Source organism: Lampetra planeri, chromosome 15 (genome assembly GCF_965212315.1).
Source record: "Lampetra planeri chromosome 15, kcLamPlan1.2.h2, whole genome shotgun sequence".
In the NCBI taxonomy this organism is placed as follows: Eukaryota; Metazoa; Chordata; class Hyperoartia; order Petromyzontiformes; family Petromyzontidae; genus Lampetra; species Lampetra planeri.
This window is the reverse complement of record NC_136121.1, coordinates 7,364,113-7,380,150: the sequence shown is the minus strand read 5'-3', so window position 1 is coordinate 7,380,150 and position 16,038 is coordinate 7,364,113. Positions and strand designations below refer to the sequence as shown.

General features: G+C 42.9%; 1 protein-coding gene across 5 annotated transcripts in view; it reads left to right on the top strand.

The window, feature by feature from the left end:
- The first annotated feature begins 5,696 nt into the window (after positions 1-5,696).
- The window catches only part of RFC1 (replication factor C subunit 1), a 38,292-nt gene continuing 27,950 nt past the window's right edge, over positions 5,697-16,038 (top strand). For 4 of the 5 annotated variants that reach the window (XM_078600912.1, XM_078600913.1, XM_078600910.1 and 1 more), the window contains exons 1-3: positions 5,697-5,805; positions 8,299-8,568; positions 15,778-15,913. In XM_078600912.1, the coding sequence (XP_078457038.1) occupies positions 5,740-5,805; positions 8,299-8,568; positions 15,778-15,913 (472 nt within the window). In that variant the 5' untranslated portion in view covers positions 5,697-5,739. Of the gene's footprint in view, positions 5,806-8,298; positions 8,569-8,616; positions 11,817-15,777; positions 15,914-16,038 lie in introns of those variants that run through there. The other variant, XM_078600914.1, reaches the window with a different exon arrangement.

The following is a 16,038-nucleotide window of genomic DNA, read 5'->3' as shown; positions in this document are numbered from 1 at the left end:
CTGCTAAGCGAGAAATCACGGTGAATACTATCAACGCGTCGATCGAACATCGATCGTCGATCTGCCGGTCCCCGGAGCAACAACAACACAAGTGCCTGGTGCGGTGCGTCAAAAATATCAGCAATGGGGACAACAGAGAGATGCCTTAATAGGTGCTCGCCAACAGAATTGTAAAGGCTCTGCGCATCTGTTTGTGGCGCAGTGGTTCTAGCATTGCGCAACAAGCCACGGCCACCTGGGTTCAAATCCCTACCACGGCTACCATCGGTGACAAGTGGTGTCAGAACGTGTCATTGGGCCTCCCCTAATACCTGCCGAGGTATGAATACTGTACCAGCAGTGGGGAGACAAAGGTGGCCGGGCGTGGAAATGGCACACAACACCTCCTCTAGATCTGTGTGTAGTGTAGTGATTCTAGATTTGAAGCTTTCGTGACTGCAAGGATTCATACTCTTAGGTTTTTTCGGAAAAGTCACGTAGGTAAAAATAAATAATCAAAAAATAAATAATACGTGACTTACCGAAAAAACCTAAGAGTATGCAGTGTAGTGGTTAACGCGCTACGGCTACAAACCCGGCGAGCCGGGTCCTGGGCATCTTCTAGGTCGACTCAGCCTCAAATGAGTACCTGGGTGTGGGTGTAAACATCGCCACTGGGGAGACAAAGGCGACCGGGCGTGGTGCTGGCCACCCAACCCCCTCGTGTGCCGTGCCGGCCTTCATAGGTGCTACTCGCGAACAGCACTTGGCCCAACACTCTATGCAGACTACACGGGGGATCTTTGTCTTTTGCTTTTCAACCTCGTCTACCACCGACCTGTCTGCCTCTGCTGTGTTTCTTAAATGTTATCAAGATCGGGGTGTGTGTTTATTTGTAAATAGGGAACTCCCTCGCCAAAAAGGGCAATGCATCTCAATGGGATCGCATCTGATTTGGTAAACATGAGCAATTACTGTAATTGAAATCTAATGTCAATGCATATGCATGCTGATTAGGTTAAACAAGCTGAAAATGTACGTGTAGAGTCTATAGTCAGTTCATTTCGGGTAAGAATTACGTCGTACATTAATACTATGGCCAACGTAATTGATAGAACATCAGAACATTATCTTAATATCAGCTTCATGATAACGTACAGCCCTTCGTCAATCCACTGCTGGACGCAAAGCAAGGCCGTAGCCATGGAGTCAACATTGGGGGGGACCAAATCTTCCAGGGGGTCTGGGGGTCCCCCCCCCAGAAAAATATCTAAAATTGAAAACGAATTTCCTGCCATTTCCTGCCTAAAATATTAAAAAATTCACGAACACACAGGATGGACTTTTTTTTACAATAATGTCTAATAGTGTATTGTATTACATTGCTCTGTTTTTTTTAACCTTTTCTTGTTTCATTGTATGTAATGGCAGAGATTAGGGATTAATAAACTACAACCATAACCACAATCATATAAACAGAAATCTCTTTTATAGCAATATATTGGGGGGGGGGCATTTTGAGCATATTTGAATATTGGGATGTGTCCCCCCCCAATATATATTATAATTACGGCGTTGACGCGAAGGCCTCCTCACGTCGTGTTAGTCGTGCGAGCTGTTGGTGTACACGACCATACTTCACCATTCTGGTCGGTTCGGGTTGGTTAAGGGCAGTGGCCCATGAGCGATTTAGATATCACTCGCCACTGATGTTATCCGTGATCGGGGAATTGAACACAGCGTCGTGTGGGACCGCTGCGTCGGGGCTTAACTGATACAATCAAGTCATAAGCGTGCTTAGATACAGGCGAAGGGTGAATACTCGTATTTAAATCATCCTACTTATTAATGAATACATTTGCAATGTCTCGTTCACATATCCGTCTCCACGTGAAAGAAGATACATGTTGTACACAGTGTTCTGCTAATGCATCATCAGCATTGGTTCAAGAAAAGAAAACTTACGGCCGGGTTCGACACACGGTTTCTCATCAGCGGTCAGACCTGGCATTCATCAATGTTGGTGAACTTCTGAACTGATAGGCAAGGTCGTCTCTTCACGATATGGGTCTTAGTTCGACGCAATATTACATAGTAATGCATAACTTAATCATTCGCTCCGTTATGAATAATAAACACAACTTACGTGTTACAATAACTACGTTCGTCAATATTCATCACCATACAATAATTCTAGATTTGAAGTTTTCGTGACTGCAAGGATCCATACTCTTTTGTTCTTTCGGTAAAGTCACGTAGGTGAAAATAAAAAGAATAATAATACAATATTCATATCGTCTTGGTTCTTTCGGTAAAGTCACGTAGAAGGGAAATAATAAAATAATAAAAAATAAAACATAATAAAATACAATTTACGACTTTACCGAAAGAACCAAGAAGATGAATCCCTGCAGTCACGAAAGCTTTAAATCGAAATTTTATATTCATATCATTTATGTATTACACCGAGGGTTGAGCGGTGACAAAACATCTTGCAGACTGCGCGCTATGAACCCTGCAAAACTGAGTTGGACTCCCGGCCACGGCTAACATCAGTAGCGAGTTACATTTTTCACTGTCTTCCCTTCATCATCGTGGTGAAGTATGGTCAAAGCCCCCCCCCCCCCCCCCCCCATGGCCGACACGGCAAAGAGAAGCCTTCATCCAGCAGTGAATAGACCAGGGGTCGGCAACCAAAATAACAAGAAGAGCCATTTCTTTCCAATTCGGTACAAAATTCAGTATTTCAAGAGCCGCAATGCATCTGTACTCACGTACATTTCGTCAAGAAGCAGCCTGTAAAGAGCCGCATGCGGCTCCGGAGCCGTAGGTTGCCGACCCCTGGAATAGACTAAAGGATGTGCATTGTTATTGGAATTTCATACAACAGTACTTTTTTGTAAGATTTGCTGGCTGGCCAGAGGGAAGGACGGACGGGGACGTCTTAAGAACCCCGTATATAATTGCCAGGTGTTCATACGTGCAAGATAAGCATGTGCCTAATACCTACTGACAATTATATTACACTGAATGTACCGTAACATTCGTCAATCTTGTGTTCCAATCTCAGTCTAAGCAATATCCATTGAGCAACGGCAGACACGCACGGGCATGTGCCGAGGCAGTAAGTGCAACTATGCACTGCGTTGAGTATATATACACAAGACAAATGTTAACTTTAAACTACGGGAGGTGCTATAACAAAGACTACAGCGAGTCACTCACGGGCGTCAATGAGACGGGCTCGTTTTAAAAGTCTTGCTGATGGATAATAATGTTTGTAACATGACACGCCACGACAACTCGCCATACAAGGCGTGCCTTGATAGAGTTTATATTACAATCGGTCCCCTCTACCTCGTGAATTTAGACAAGGGGTGGGAGGGAGCCTTTTCCCTTATGGAGGGACGAAACAGGACTTTCATATTATACCTTTGGGGGCCACAACATAAACACACATTAGCGTCGTCGAATCGAAACGCGAGAATAACGTTTCGTTCATCCCGCGTACAAGTTTGGCATTGCAGTGGCGTCCGTGTGACTGAGCACGTGTGAAATTATAAACGTCGGGTTTCCATACTCTTTGGTTATTTCGGTAAAGTCACGTAGGTATAAAATAAAAGAAATCACATTTCGATCGCAACACAAGCGTTCGTCCTCAGGCGGAAAAAATATAATCAGCAGTAGAACTGCTGCACCAGCGAGAGAGCTGTTACAACAAGATTATATATGTGGTGATGGGCAAGCAGGCGAGGTCTGAGCTGGAAAAGGAATTCCATCCACGGACATAAGCACGTCAGTTGTGTTAATGGGGGAGATTATGGAGAGATGGGTTAGGGAGGGAGATTAGCATGAATGAGCTTCCATAAGAGTATCATGCCCGCATATGCGCACAACAGCAGTGTTCATGAGAGATTAGCACCATGAGAGTGCAATCCAAAGGAATCGATTTAGTGCGACTGAATCCTTGCGGTGACGGATGAACGAATCGTTTCGAAGTGTTGGGCATCATGTGGCGGTGGGGCTTTCTCAAGCGGATTCGCCTGGGCAACTTCTGCCCAAAGGAAGGGGCCGTAGGTTATACAACTTACCCACCGCGGCATTAGACGCCGAGCTGTGGCTATTGCATGGAATATCGTGTGTCAAGCGAGGTTCGGCTGAGACGTTTAGAATTCGTCGTCTCCGTACACACGTTTCTATCCGTCAGAGCTGAAGGGCAAACATGAAAACAGTGGAACAGGTTAGTCTTGTGTACAAACAGGGCGCGCACACGCTGGTGTTACCCAGTCCACAATAACCTCGTGCGTATACTGACACTACACACATGATCAGATTCTGGGCCAATATCAATTAATGGACTTAAGTTGAGATTTTGCATACACACACAACTGGTTGTGCGGCTTGAAAAGAGAGCGACGCCAGCGTGTTAAGGACACAATGCTGTCTGCTCGTCGTCTTATCTGACGCATCAGCTCATTAAGTCCAGGTGAGAGCGGTTTTTCCTGCTCTTGGTTTGATTGACAAAGCGTTGAAGGTTGGCCAAATGAAGTAACTATTAAAGATTAAGTTATAAGTGATTGAGCCATTCAATCGCTTTGGGTTCGTTTAAACTGCCTGATGTGCGGACCTTGGAGTGTCATGCCATCTAATGCGTGATGGGCTTTGGTTTCTACAGGTTAAGGTTTATTTTGGCACGAGTAGCACAACATATACATTCAGCTGGGCGCTTAAATAGGGGACCCATCTTTCATAGCTACAATACATAGTGTCCAAGCAAACTCTGGACCGGTTTCGATATTCAGTGTCTCATCAGCGGAGTCAGGCTTGCTCGAATCGATGCTGAACTGCCAGATGATTCTGGTAATGACACAAGTATCATGAAACTCTAAGCGTCGAAACCGGTCCATGGTTTAGTTGTGAATAAATGTAGCTGAATTTATGCACTCCCAGAAGGCCGTGGGGCCGATGATTTGCGTATAAAAATGATTTTAGATTTTTATACGGAAAAGGGGATATGTACAGGGTACATGTTGTTAATTTATATTCTCCACAACGACGCTAATGAAAATTGTGTGTCATGTATAAATCCTGTATCTGGCAAAGAATCGATTCTCACTCGCACTATCCAAATGCGCAAGCAAGCTTTAGCGTAAGACTCTACGTACGGATCTGTATTTACAATGCTCACATCTACAGTAGAACCCCTCTTAACGACGGCAATTGGTGCCACGAAACCGGTCGTTAAGTGATCTGGTCGTTAAGCGAGTACAGGAAATACACGTTAAAGGTTGACTTGAAGCTTTCGTGACTGCAGGAATTCATATTCTTGGGTCTTTCGGTAAAGTCACGTGGATAGGTTCAAAGAAAATAACAGGAAGACGACCGCTTGTGTTGTTGCGATCGAAACGTCGTAGTTTTTTTGTTATTTTATTTTAACCTATCTCCGTGAATTTACAGAAAGACCCACGAATATACACGTTAAAGCCTTAATTCGTTCCGACAGCATCTAAAGTTACCCTTTTTCACACAAAAACGTAATTTACAATATTTAAACAATGCGTATTACTACATAGAGATACCAACATTACAAACACAATATTAAAAGAAACGTGGGAAGTTAAATCAACGCATTAATTAATATTTATACCGTACATACAACAGCCCCTATTAGGTAGGGGGCGCCCATTTACGCGTACGCGTTCCACGTGCGTCAGACGCGCCCTCGCGCCTCCGCGCCACCGTAGACACGCCCATCTGCGCATGCGCGTCGAGGTGGTTTTGGCGCGAACCGGGGCAAGGGTCCCACCCGCGTCAGCTGGGCCCATGGTGAGAATCAACAACGATAGTAGCAGCAACAACAGCAACATACAGACACAGCTACAGCGAATAACACACAGGCGGCTATACACAACTACAGCAACGCTCTCAGCCAGGGGAGCAGTTGTGGTTGCTGCGTGGCCCCAACGTGAGCCTCAGCGCTCGTTACTGTCTTCTGGTGACATGCGCGCCCCTTGCTAGCAACACGAGTTCATGTCTGCGACAGATTATTGTTGGCGTATTTGTTACTTAATCATTTACAATTGCTGCAATTAACGTTTCACCAGGTGTGGGTGTGATCGTTGTGGCGGCAGGTGTGGCGAGGCCGTATCTGCAGCAAGGAGTTGCGGTCGAGGGGCTGTCGTTTTGCTCGGGAGTCCTTTAGTGTCAATCAAGCGAGAGTTGAGATTCGCCTTCTCTTGAGATGTTATTCTGTGACCGTACGACACTGATATGAGATCATTCGTTGCGCCATCCTTTTAGGTGAAGTACTTTGCTTCAACTACGTTGGCGTGGGTCGAGTTTAGTTCGCGCGTTCAGCCGATATCCATTTTCCGCGTGAATTAATAACATTGACATCGTGTATTCCTTCCTACTCTTAGGTTTTTTTCGGTAAAGTCACGTAGGTAAAATAATAATAAAAGTAATAGAAATAATAATAGAAATAAAAAATAATAAAAACCTAAGAGTATGAATCATTGCAGTCACGAAAGTTTCAAATCTAGAATCGTGTATCCCATTTGGAATAGGATCCTTAATTGCATACATGAGATTCATTATTTAATTTTAGGCAATTATATAGTTTTTTTTTAATTTGACATGGTATGGATAAGTCGTTATGCTCTGGATGAAGCTATTTGTGTATCGCGTAACAATCTGTTGAGATTCGTTTAACCGTTTGGTAGTATTGATGTTTGCATCCCAATGCAGTGGTCACCGGTTTGATTATATCCCCCTTATAATTGGCAAGTTTCTTAAACCTCCTCACCCGCCACCTCTGTGCACCCACACCACCATCTCAAAACAAGACGTCTGGCCAAAGGGAAGCTCTTGAACTCCCTCGTAGTCGAGGGCACGCTATCAGCGGTGGCGTTTACAAGTGCAGCCCTGCAATTACTTGCTAACGCCGCTGCTTAGGGAAGGGCCATTAACCATGTGAGGTTGTCAATGAGTCGTGTTTTTGTTTGCTGATGTACAGCAGCTCTCCATTAATCCGCGGTGATATTGGGGTTTCATATCGCAGGTCCTGTAATAAGCGGCGCACCGTGGAGGTTAGTTTCGTAATGCGCTTACATGTCTTGGCGCCAATGCGGTGTGCCGCGGATTATGGGACGAAAGAGTCGGATGTCTCCATGAATCCACCAACATTTTGCAGATAACATGCGAAGCACGGTCACGTGACGAGCACCAACATTCATCCACGATAAACTTGCGGTTTATAAAAATTGAGTTTTTTTGCTTTACTCATCTGCCACATTAATGTATGCTGAAGGATATTTCGCACGTTCAAAATGTTTTATTCTAGTCCGTTAAATGCAAAATTACTTTCTACAAAACTAATAATGTCAGCACGGCTAGTCTGTTTTGCAGAATAGCCGTGCTGATACGAAACAAAAAAATACTAAATAAAAATAACTAAACTCCGCCCTTTCCTGTAACTGGTCCTGCGGTTCCGTGTTAGCCTCGCTCACTTCTACAGATCACAGTTTGCGGGCCACAAAAGCGTTTTTAATCGGCCCCAATGTACCGTGGATTTAGCGATTAATGAGCCACTTAACTCTGGATTATAAGGTTGGCGTAGTCTGGAAGAGGTCCAGAAAAAAATCTTGATTACTGGATAAATGTCCCTATGGATTATTGGAAGAGTCGCGTACCACCAATCCTCGAATTACAAATGATATGACCATGGACTCCAGCAATTTACATGAGGGCCCGTAGTGATGCTTTTTCCCATTATAGTTTGTGTTTCAACCATCTGAGCTAACCATTTCAGGTGATTACTTGGTTCTTACCCATTATTTAACAAGGTTAGATGTTTTTCCAGCTCATCTGTTTTGATTGATGGCCTCAATGAAATGTGAGGGCTTAGTCTCAGCTGGGACTGCCTGGGTCAGGGACGTGTAAAATTTACACTTCTGGAATACCCCATCCAGTACTTCTCACGATGGCAGTGCCTACTGGTCAAGTGTCATCTCCAGGGCTACCAGCAAACCAGAAAATATTGATTGAAAAATTAAGCCCTGCATAACGGTGATTCAAATCATTATCTGCAATAATTACTATTTTAAATATAAACAGCAAAACATACAATAATGTTGTACAGTTATTGTCCACTGATGGATCGATTCTTGAGGAACTTAAAAAAAAAGTGAAAATCTAAAATGCTGTGGAGTAAACTCAGCGCTTTCTTCAGGTGCTCAATTATAATCCCCATTCAATCTTAATTTTAGAACTTTCGTGACAAATAATAATCCCCATTGTGGGGGAACCTCTTGATTGCAGGACATCCGCAAGTTTTTCGCACCGCAAGCTGCGAAGCTCGCTGCTAGTGGCAACAGCAGCAGCAGCAGCAGCAGTGGCGGTGGCAGCCGAGCGGCGACAAAAGCGAAAGGCAAAGCTCCGCCGGTGGCAAAGGCAACAAAGGCGACCACGAAGGCGGTCACGAAGACAGACACGAAGGCGGTCACGAAGGCGGTCACGAAGGCGGTCACGAAGGCGGTCACGAAGACGGCCACGAAAGCAGCCAGTGGGAAGAGGCACAAGGAGGAGACGGTGTGTGTGTGTGTGCTTTGCGTACGTGTGTGCTTTGCGGATGTGTGTGCTTGCAGGTGCTCATATTGATTGGCAAAAACACGGCGGTCAAGTGTGCAGTTTGCTTAGTAAAAGTTCCATAGTACAGCTTGTGACTGACCCTTGTTGGTCGTGTGTAGTGTTGAAAATTAATTAGTCCTGCTTGCTAGGTATCTGTATATGTATGTTGAACTTTCGTACCATACGTAGCCAACCGTGCTAATCGGACGTATGAACGTTTACCCGAAACGATGAATTGTCTCAATTTGGGCTCGCGATTCAATTAAAGAATCGATTAATATAGTCGTAATTTGTACTACCCAGTTTATATTGTTTCCCGTTCTGTCTTGTTTGTACTGCCGCGTCTTTGTAATTAGCTTCAATATAATAGTGTATATTTCGTATAAATTGTAAATAATTCCTACGAGCCTGGTGCCTGTCTTGAGAAAGTAGGCGTCAGTTGTAGCAATCTCTTGTTTTGGAAGCTAAGATGTATGAACCCTTATAGCCTTTATTTCTGGGGCTTTTAAAAATTTGCATCACAAAAGGAAAATTGGTGTGGTAAAAAAGAGTGGGTTTAAGTAAAACCCTGAGAACATGGTGGTTCCATTAAGTTGTATCGAGGTTACTACTGAAGAAATATGCATTATTGCTTCCTTGAGCTGTGTGGTAAATGTTGGGGTTCATTTGCAAACACATTCTCACACGAGATGCATCCTTTCAGCAGTGTAATCACCATAAGGTGACAGGCACCGTAGCATTTTCTGTGTTCATTACTACATGATGAACACTTGCATTTTGGGAATGTTTACAGTATTGAGATTTAAAATCATAACATTTCTTTGAGTTAGCTTATTTTAAGCTGGATTTATTGGCCAATAGATTTAAGTTTTTTTTTATTTTTGTACATTTCCCTGGCATGCTCTGTATGAAGATCACCAAAAAATCTACTTTGTCGTATTATTATCCTGTCACGTTTAGTTGATGGAAAATAGCTGTGAGGCTTTCATTATTTAAATACGAAGCCAAAAATAATCCCTAAATGTATTTATGCGAATTCCCTTGATGGTGAAGCTGGTATTAATTGTGAGAGAGGAATTTTTGTTATAATTGTGGTTTAATACCTGTCATGGTTTAATTGTATAGCACAGGCATCATTGGCATGAACTGGAAGCTATCTTCTTGTGGGATGAAAGCCTCAAGTCGTCATCATTCCTTTTGGTTTTGTCATGCAACAATTCATATAGCTTCTGCATGTGAGCAGATCTCATTGCGCCGTATCCACAAGGGCTGTTCTGTCGGGGTTTAGTCTCGACCATTGGCCATCATCACTTCTTTCAAGTCCTGCCCAAGTCCATTTTCCTTCAGTCAATGTGGTGTCTGTAATTTCTGTTTGTCCATTATTCCACTTATTCTTCTTTTTGTCTTCTTTGCAATTCCAAGCACACACCTGTCCATTCTCTTTTGCACACTTTGCAGGTTCTATTCCATTTCTTTGTCGATATCCATGTTTCCGATTCATAAAGTTATGGCAGGTAGTATACATTAACTAGCTTTACTACCCGGCTTCGCCCGGGACTTGGATTCTTGTCTTGGATTAATACACGGCCTACGCGGAGGTTTGGGGGGGGGGGGGGTGACGTCAGCAGGCACACTGCGTGACGCTGCCGCATGCGGGTGACATCACAGATGTGACGTCACCTCTCACTTGCGTCCAAAATATATCCATTATTGCGCCCGCCCCCCCAAAATACAAAAGTCTATTTTTATACTTTTTGCATTGTGTACAGTCTGGAAGCTACACATATGCCACATTTCAAGTTTGTTGCATGTCGGGAAGTATGCTAAACATTTCGAACAGACACATTCACAAATTTCCCTTTTATATATAGACTAGCTTTACTACCCAGCTTCGCCCGGGACTTGGATTCACCACGCCCGGCCGCCTTTGTCTCCCCAGTGGCGATGTTCACACAGCACACCAGTTACTCGTTTGAGGCTGAGTCTACCTAGGGGAGGCCCAGGACCGGTTCAAATAATCGTCATCGGTGATGGCCATGAGCGGGAATCGAACCCGGGTCGCCGGGTTCGTAGCGCAGCGTGCTAAGCACTACACATGCGCGGGTCACATGACAGAGTTGTGACGTCACAGCTCACTTGCCGTGCTAAAAATATGCATTATTGTGCCCCCCCCCCCCCCCCAAAAAATACAAAAGTCTATTTTTATAATTTTTGCATGGTGCACAGTCTGGAAAGTACCCACATGGCAAATTTCAAGTTTGTTGAATGTCGGGAAGTACGCTAAACATTTTGAACAGACACATATAATCACAAATTTACCTTTTACATATATAGAGATATCTGTGAGACCTAATGGACATCTGTGAAGCCTAATGGACAGCTGTGAAAAAGAGCTTCATAGCTCATCGGATTCCTCCACTCTAAAGATTCTAAAATAAAGATTCTGATAAATTCAATAATTGAAAACTTTCTTTCGGCATGTTGATGTTGCTTTTCATGATAAAGTAAATTTTCCTCAAAGCACTCAAGGTTGCTCTTGGTAGTCTGAATATTTAATTACTTTTATAAAAAATTGTGGTCCACCTTAAATAAATGTGTTTTCCAGTTGCGTCCCTCCCAACAAATATCATCATTTGTTTGAAGCACATTCAAGTGCACTAAATTTTTGTAAATAATATTACTTGAAATATCTTATCCTTTGTAAGGGAAGCTGTTTTGAGAGGGTAGATGCTATAGTGTTAAATAAGTGGTAGTTTACATCTAAACACAGTGTCAATTGGAAACAGATGGGAAAGGCATGAACATTATGAATACAGGAAGCCAGCAGCAACCACAGAGATGTTGTCAGCTCCCCCATCGCCTAAAACCACGGGCAAAAATCTGCCCTGCCCACATTTTAACGTACTTCGCAGTACAACGGAGTTGTGGAGCTGTTGCGGCACATTTTAAACTGCACATACGATATTGTTTGTCCTAAGGTGGGAAGCCAAATTTGTTGGAGTTGGTTCAAATTGGTGGGCTAATGTAAGTGGCAGATGCATATATATTAAACAGAGTGAGCCATGGAGAGTGGCATAGGCGTTTGCTGCCAACTCAACCGCTTGAGGTACTGCAGCCAAGCTCTGAGCGAGCGTGCCTTCTTTTGGGATGACTTGATCGTAGACTCCGACGGAGACTCGAGTGATGCCCCACTGGGCTTCTTATGGCAGGTGAGGACTACTGTGTGGATGAATAAAAATAATAACAATAATTTACATCCTATTATTAATCCACTTGTGAATAAAGGCCTGTGTTGGGAATGGAGGTTGTTTAACCATACTGTATCACATTGCTCAGTGCGGGTTGATGAAGGGAATTTTGTCCATGACCAGTGCAGATCACGGATGCTAGCCGTGGCCAGCATTTGAACTCTAGTTGCCAGGTTCATAATGCAGTGCGTGCAACCATTGCACCACCGCTCCACCCCACCCCGTGGATGAATAGAAGAGTATATGTGTATTCTTACAGGCTTTCATGGTGCTTGTCAACCCTGCTCTTAGTAGTGTGTGGACAGACCAGGTGAGTAAATCCTGAGCTTTTAGATTGATGGCTTCCGTTGTGCTACTACCATGTACCTAGTTTAGAACATGTTGACTGAAGATTATGCACCTACCTGTGCTGTAGAACCTAGATCATACTGGAGGATGGTTAAACTACCATAGTGATTTGCAGAACAGCTCAGTTAACAGTTATGAATTTGTAATTCATCACAACATAACGAGTGTGCTCCTGAATTTCAGCAGAACTGTCTTGTGTGTTGCCTGTCTGCCCTGTATATATGTGTTTATTTACCTCAAACACTAGTGGTGCAGGAATGCCTCCACTAGCCACATTCCAAAAACTGCTTGCACATCAGTGTGTGTGCGCGGGCTGAATGTTGTAAGCGGCTTTGGCTTGAAATGCACGTGTATGATTGCGGCCGTAAATGAAAGGAGACCTGTTGACGCTGTGACGCAGCTGTGACCCCCAGCGATAAGGCAGTCCGTTAGGTAGACGTTATCAGCGGTGGAAAACGGTAAACCTCGAAGGGATTTTGGCCGCCTGCCTCCTCATTACACTTGGTAACCACCGTCCCATCATCGAAGTCCTCTAGAGAAAGCATCCAATTATTGCGTTTTAAATGGTGTTGGTCAAATTTCAAATGTCTAATTGTCCCATCCTCAAACGAGTGCCGAGCATTGTTCATTTTTGTTAACTGTTTTGAGCCAGTGTTAGATATTCTATATTTCTATGGCAGAATATCTACTGTTGATGTCCCACTAAGTTATCGTTCACTCAGTTATACTCATATTAATGGACCTAGGAGTCGTGATGGGGCTAGGTTGATCATGATTTGGATCTACTTGGTTCTTTCGGTAAAGTCACGTAGAAGGGATATAATAAAAATAAAACATGATAAAATAAAATTCTCACGACGTTTCGGCCACAACACAAGCAGCCATCCTCAGGTGAAGAAACAGAGCTGTCGGAAAGACAGCGCTCCAATGAACATTGCTAAGCTTGGCAGCGTATTTACGTGACTTTACCGAAAGAACCAAGAAGATGAATCCCTGCCGTCACGAAAGCTTTAAATCGAAACATGATTTGGATATTAAACTAGATTCGAAGCTTTCGTGACTGCAAGAATTACTCTTTGGTTTTTTCGGTAAAGTCACGTAGAAATACATTTTTATTAAATAATCGAATACGACGTTTCGAGTGCAACACAAGCAACCATCATCAGGTACAAATGAATGAGAAAACAAACATAGTAAACTTGGAAATATATGATGATGGTTGCTTGTGTTGCAATCGAAACGGCGTATTCTATTATTATTTAATTTAATATCTTTCTACGTGACTTTCCCGAAAGAACCAAAGAGTAATTTGGATATTAACTCTCATGCTTTTCGGTGGGTTCCCCACTTTTCTACCAACTCAGCTACTGATGCTGGATAATGACACTTAATGGTATAACCATGCATTATTTTATCGATTAATATCCATCCATGGGCTCATGTGCATTGAACATGTCTGCAAATTGGTGTTTTTGGTTTTCTATTCATATGTTTGTATAATGGGTTTACATGACCTCTCCAGTCACTGGGATATACTGAAGATAAAAAAAATATTATTTCATCGATTTGTGACCGTGCATTATTGACCAGTTCATTGAATCTGTGAAAAAGAGCTTCATAGCTCATCGGATTTCTCCAGGATAAATACTGATTATGAATCACAAGGGGGACAATGCATTACAAACCAATGCAGCCAAAAGTAGCATCCCACTGCGAGGATGGAGTGATGAGATCCGGCTAATGTGCAGGTGCTCTATGGATTATTGTTTCATGAGATGGTGAGGAATGGCGGTGCCTTTATTCAGTGGTGGATTCACTATGGCTTATGATGATGATAAAATTATTTGGTAAGAATATAACCTTTTAAATTTGAGTTTTGCGGAGTATTATCCTTTAATTTGAATTAGTATCCAGCAGAGGTGGGACAAAGTCATTGTTATGCAAGTCCAAGTCGAGTCGCAAGTCATCAAATTCATGACTCGAGTCTGACTCGAGTCCAAGTCACATGACTCGAGTCCACACCTCTGGTATCCAGTCACATTAAGAAGAGTTGTTCCACGGCAGCTGTGTCTGAGACATCTGGCATTTTGGGTATTATTTTCTAATCAAATTATTTTTAGGGTGATTTAGGGAAGTGGCATGTTAATCTCTAGGCTCTGCCACATTGTTTGCTGTGTCAGGATACTGCAGAACATGTGTCGTGTATTTATGATTATTTCTGATGACGGCATTAAAAACACCACAGAACTGTGTTATTTTTGGCAAATAATTTTATATCTTTGGCAGTGCGGGAAGGTCTTCTGGCAGTGGCTTTTTAGATTGGTGGATTATGATGATTTATTTAAACAATACACTCCAATTCGGTTGTCTGAAGCATCATAATAAAATCTAAACTCCAGAGACAAATGGGGCTGAACGTCAGGTTAGAAATATTCAGTTGTGAATTCAAATTGGGATTGTGCGTTGGTGCAGTGGTTTGCGCCCTGCGTTATGATCTCTGTTCATTTTCCGTGCATGGCTGTGGCAAGTGATATCTGAACCTGTCAGAGGCACCCCCGTCACCAACTCGCCTTGACTAGTGTGGTGAGGTCTGGTCCAATGACCGGCAGGGCTTAAACCTATATTATGATGGCTTAAGGAGTCCATCATCCAACTGGATTGACAAACGGCTGTAAAATTACATACGACCATAAAGAAAAAAGTAACATTGGTAAAAGCATGTAACGAATGTATCAATTCATGGAGTAAAATAAATTAATGCTATTTTGCGATACTTGCATCGAATCGGGAGTGTGAGAATTTATTCTTTTTTATTGAAGCATATGGTGGGTGTGTCATTGTTAAGTGGACAGTGAACAACACTGTACAAATACAAATGAGATGGTTAAATTGAAACAAAAGATAATCGGTAATTGAACTGAATGGCAACCCCAAATTGTTACATGCCTGATTATCTTGAAGGGATATTTACTGAAACCAGGACACATGGCCCTTAGTGTTTGAGGAAGGTTGGAAAACATGGAAACGGGATGTTTATGTTTTCACATTAATTTAAGTTCGGACATTTTACTTTTGTGCATGTGGGTTATGTCAATGGAAACCGTTGCACCTACTCTTCATTAATAGAAACGGCGAGAAGCCTTTAATATTTACACTATTTTTCAAACAGTCCTATCGGTTTAAAGGAAATGTGCTTAATGATTAAGCGAGTGAGGGAAGGCAGTAAAAATACACCAGGTATTTGTTCTCTATTCACACTGTGATGAGTATTAGCAGCAAGCTATGAACCGAGGTCTCCATTACTTAAATGTTTATTCATCTGGTGATGAAACGCAGTTTGAACAATGTAGCAAAAACTGCAATTTTGGAAAACTGCCGCTGGAAATTGTTATTAATGAAATGGTCATGCCACATTATATGATCACCTAGCTGAACTAGAACTGGGTAGTGTAAGTAAAAAAGTTTTTTTTTTTATTATTATCTTGGGACGATGCTAGGGCGGCACTTGCCTCCTTATGGCATTTGATCTGTACGGGCAGCGTTTAACGAACGTCCGATTTGTGTCGCTCTGCAGCTGAAGAGCCGCGTCCGTGGAAAGAAAGCCGACAAAAGTGATGACGACGACAGCGATGATGATGATGAAGACGACATAAAGGGTGGCACAAAAAAGCAGAAGGCCAGAAAAAAGCGTGGAATCATTTCAGACTCGGGTAAGCTTCTCACCGGAGCCTGAGTCCTTAAATACTGGGCCTCAGGGACCAGCTATTTATTTTGCCTAAGACTGACTGCCTCTTTCTATAACATATGTCTACCACTATGTCTGTATCTCGCGCCT